This window comes from Sinocyclocheilus rhinocerous, unplaced genomic scaffold (genome assembly GCF_001515625.1).
Source record: "Sinocyclocheilus rhinocerous isolate Xijiao unplaced genomic scaffold, SAMN03320098_v1.1 scaffold1655, whole genome shotgun sequence".
Lineage (NCBI taxonomy): Eukaryota > Metazoa > Chordata > Actinopteri > Cypriniformes > Cyprinidae > Sinocyclocheilus > Sinocyclocheilus rhinocerous.
This window is the reverse complement of record NW_015655597.1, coordinates 553,618-556,534: the sequence shown is the minus strand read 5'-3', so window position 1 is coordinate 556,534 and position 2,917 is coordinate 553,618. Positions and strand designations below refer to the sequence as shown.

Genomic DNA, 2,917 nt, shown 5'->3' with positions numbered 1-2,917 from the left:
ATTAAATGATTAAAGTAAAAAAAAAGAAACAATATTTGTAATTGAGTCCCCTTTAATAACATTCAGGTAAAACCAATATTTTTACACGCTTTGAAGATAAATAAAAAAGGCTTATCCACACCATAAATAAAACCTCGAAGTAACAGAAATATTGCAAGCTACATTCGTCCCACTGTCACAAAGCTTAATCCACTATGACCGTCATATTGAACCAGCACAAGTTAGTAGAAAAATACATCACACACACAAGGCTGAAATCTACATTCTACGAATGTCTTATCAGAAAAGGCAAAGAGCAAAAAATGCAAAAGACTTTTAGAAAATGTACAAAAGTTCTCAAAAGAACATTAAGCACTTATTTTAGCTAATGGCACTGCTTTGCATGCAAACATGTGACCTTAGTACATTACACCTATTCAAGAAGAATATTGCACATTGATTAAAAGAATAGATGTCTGTTGGTAGGTACAATGTGTGTTCCTACTAAGTCTAAACAGTTCAACTTAAATAAGTTCATACAAAAATCCTATCTTTAATTGGAGACTTTCATGTGGTTTATAGGCTTTGTCAATGAAAACTGTAATGCCCTGTGTGTAAGAATCATGTCCACAGTGTAATAACAATGGGAACTTTGTTTTTGGCTCCTCTTCTGTATGTATGGATTTGGAACAAAAGCCTAAATGGATTAAAAAAGGAAACGATTTGCAAATGGAATAATTATATTTTTGGAATAGGCCCTGCATTATATATTGCTATATATTACATAACTGTTCAAATGTTTGGAGTCAGTAAGTTTAAAAAAAAAAAAGTTTTAAAATAAGTCTCTTATGCTCACCAAGGCTGCATTTATTTGATTAAAAAACAATGTTATAGTCTTTACTGACACTTTTGGTCAATTTAATGCATCCTTGCTGAATAAAAGTATTAATTTATTTCAAAAAATCTTACTGAACCCAAACCTTTAAGTGGTAGTGTAAATAGTTGAGTTTTCTTTTATCTCCTTTTAGTTTGTATAATTTTCTCAAATTCCATCTTTCAAATTAAAGTGATTTATTATTAAATATTTTAAGTAATACTGGGACCTGTTCAAATAAATTAATATATCCAGTCATCTGAAAGACATATTGTCTATATTAAAGTGTTAAGATTTGGTCAATACCTAAATAAACCTGCCCTCACATCCCTTCTATTTGATTTATTATGAAAAACATAATAATAAATATTATTTTATTTGAAGTTATGTGAAGTGGCAGAACATGCAACCTCTAATCTACGAAAATAACAAAAATGACCAATATTTAAACAAACTACTTTGCACTCAAAGGCTTAATTTGGTCCTACATTCAACCGTTTGCACTTCCGTTGTGAAGAACCGTGCAAGAAGTTCATCTTGCTGACAGACAACAGGAGAGATAAAAATGACATCCTGGAGCGTTAGTTTGGTAATTTTTCACACCTGTGTAGATTGACGTCGTTGGAATGTTATTAGTGGCTTTAAATCCAGGAAAACTTGCAGAACACAAACTGACCAACATCAGTAACTTCTTGCCAAGAAGGACCATAAACTTGTCAGAGCGCTCTAGTGCACAAGAGCATATCAAGTACATCCTTAATTATCTGAAAAGCAGTTTGGTGAAGTGCCTTCCCCTACACAGATTGGGATTTTGAGGACGGGCTGGATTCCAAGCACCATAAAATGTCTTCAGCGAGTGCTTCTATATTAAGAGTTTACACTCCTTGACATTTACAGCTGGGTTTTGCAATCTAAGCAGATGCATGATCTCAGTAGCTGCCTCTCGGTCTCCTTCCTGCGCTCTGAATAATCTCTCAGAGCGAAGAGGAGCTCTGGCTGTAGTGCCGAAGCACCAGCTGGTCGTATATTGGAGAGCAGGGCTCACACAATGGCAGCTCTGAGGCTGGCGATGTGGGAGATTCGCTGATCGAGTCCACGGAGGAGTCTCTAAACGGCGAAGGTGGTGTCAAGGCGCCCAGGTCCTCAAAATCAGTGGTCCTGACCGCACACGAAGAGTCGTAGGTGCTGTCAAAAAGACTGGCGGGTGAAGCCCTGCTACTCCCACCGGTGATGATGCCCCCGGCGATACCGACCGCCGAGCGAGGGTTGGTGTTCACTGTGGCCACCACGTCAGCGTAGGTGGTGACAGTGGTTGGATGCAGCCTTTCTTGCGGGTGGAGATGGAAAGTAGGGGAGCAGGGTCTGGGGACCGGGGCGGCGGCGTTTACGCCTGTTCCCGGCGGTGAACCAGGCAGCATCATGCTGTTGAGCTCACTGATGTTGGCCGTGAATCGACTAACCACACAGCTGATCTGATCCATGATGCAGGTCTGGGGTGGGTTGCCGTGCTGCAAGCGCTCGGTCAGGTATGAGGGTATAGTCACTACTGACGTGCGCTCACCATCACGCTCTTCCATTTCGCGCCTCTGCATCGAAGGCCGCTGGCACACGGTTGGCAGCGGCGAAGGGGTCCGGGGGCAGTAGGTTACAGGGTAGCGCTGGTTTTTCTGAGACCCGTCGTATGCCAGCTTCACCCCTGTGTCTGGCGGACGATCACAGCCCTTTGAGAAGGGCTTAATAATGGCCGTCTGGTTGGCCTCTTCCTTTTTCTTAATGTGGATTGAGATCCGCTTCCACAGGTTTGGCCTGTAACTTCTCTCATTCTGTGCCCAGGTTACCGTTTTGCCGTTGGAACTGTTGAAAGAAAACAGCACTTTGTATTTGTATTTGATTGATTAATTTGACATAAATACACATGTTAAACTCCATTAAAATGTTTATTAAAATTACTGATAAATGGTAAAATGTTTATATAAAAAGTTTTTTTTTAGTTTTTTTATTAGTATTTTAAATATATATATATATATATATCATGCAATTTTTTATTAAAATACTACTTTAAAA

The 2,917-nt window shown here is 39.5% G+C and overlaps 1 protein-coding gene across 2 annotated transcripts in view; it reads right to left on the bottom strand.

Annotated features, from left to right (window-relative positions):
• Positions 1–950: 950 nt before the first annotated feature.
• LOC107718729 (metabotropic glutamate receptor 5-like) overlaps positions 951–2,917 on the bottom strand; it is a 25,922-nt gene continuing 23,955 nt past the window's right edge. For both annotated transcript variants that reach the window (XM_016525934.1, XM_016525935.1), the window contains one exon: positions 951–2,707. In XM_016525934.1, coding sequence (XP_016381420.1) covers positions 1,828–2,707 — 880 coding nt within the window. In that variant the 3' untranslated portion in view covers positions 951–1,827. The remainder of the gene's footprint in view (positions 2,708–2,917) is intronic.